This window comes from Charadrius vociferus, unplaced genomic scaffold (genome assembly GCF_000708025.1).
Source record: "Charadrius vociferus isolate BGI_N301 unplaced genomic scaffold, ASM70802v2 scaffold3245, whole genome shotgun sequence".
Taxonomy (NCBI): Eukaryota; Metazoa; Chordata; class Aves; order Charadriiformes; family Charadriidae; genus Charadrius; species Charadrius vociferus.
Genome location: NW_009648598.1, coordinates 1 through 927, shown reverse-complemented (window position 1 = coordinate 927; position 927 = coordinate 1). Strand labels below are relative to the sequence as shown.

The window sequence follows — 927 nt, the reverse complement described above, 5'->3', positions numbered from 1 at the left end:
CTGAGCAGCAGCTGAGGAGAAGCCTGGACCAGGACGGCTTCGTCATGGACCTGCAGCTGGCCAGCATCCAGAGTGAGCGGGAGCTGCGGGCTGGGGGCGCAAAGCGGGGGACACGGACCCCCGTGGGGTTGCTTTTTGGGGGGGTTCTGCACCCTGCGGGACAGGCTCAGGGCTTGCAACCGGTGGAGCCAGCCAGTTTCCCAGTACCTGTGGTGGACGGCACTGGGAAGACCAACTGGACCCCACGGAGGAGGGCTCATCCCCTCGTACCCCATCCTGGGGGGCGGGTCTCTGGGGGCTGTTTGTCCCAGTCAGCCCCGTGGCTCTTCCCAGTGGAGCAGACACGGCTCCGGTCCTCTTTCAGGCACTGTGGGGACATCCCCGGCACCGGCGCCTGTGGTCCCGGATTGGGCCATTGCTCTGCTGGTCCTGGTCTGCATCCTGCTGCTGCTGAGCATCCTCACCTGCCTCCTGATGGTGAGTCCCCCGTCCCCATCCCTGTCCTCACCTGCCTCCTGATGGTGGGTCCCCCGTCCCCATCCCCATCCTCACCTGCATCCTGATGGTGAGTCCCCCGTCCCCATCCCCGTCCTCACCTGCCTCCTGCCGATGGGTCCCCCGTCCCCCTCCCTGTCCTCACCTGCCTTCTGCTGGTGGGTTCCCAGTCCCCATCCCTGTCCTCACCTGCCTCCTGATGGTGGGTGCCCCGTCCCCATCCCTGTCCTCACCTGCATCCTGATGATGAGTCCCCCGTCCCCATCCCCGTCCTCACCTGCCTCCTGATGGTGGGTGCCCCGTCCCCATCCCTTCAGGTCCCTGACCCCTTCTCTCCCCCTCCCGCCCCCCGCAGACCACCTGCACGTGCCGTCGGAAAAGCCGAGGGAAGCTGGACCTGTTCAGCACGAAGGATTCCTACCACCCCATGGC

At 66.6% G+C, this 927-nt stretch overlaps 1 protein-coding gene across 1 annotated transcript in view; it reads left to right on the top strand.

The window, feature by feature from the left end:
* LOC104287506 (flocculation protein FLO11-like) overlaps window positions 1-477 on the top strand; it is a gene marked incomplete at both ends in the record, with an annotated part of 10,711 nt that extends 10,234 nt beyond the window's left edge. Inside the window, 2 exons of the mRNA XM_009886222.1 lie at window positions 9-72; window positions 365-477. Coding sequence (XP_009884524.1) covers window positions 9-72; window positions 365-477 — 177 coding nt within the window. The remainder of the gene's footprint in view (window positions 1-8; window positions 73-364) is intronic.
* Between the last annotated feature and the right edge of the window lie 450 nt (window positions 478-927).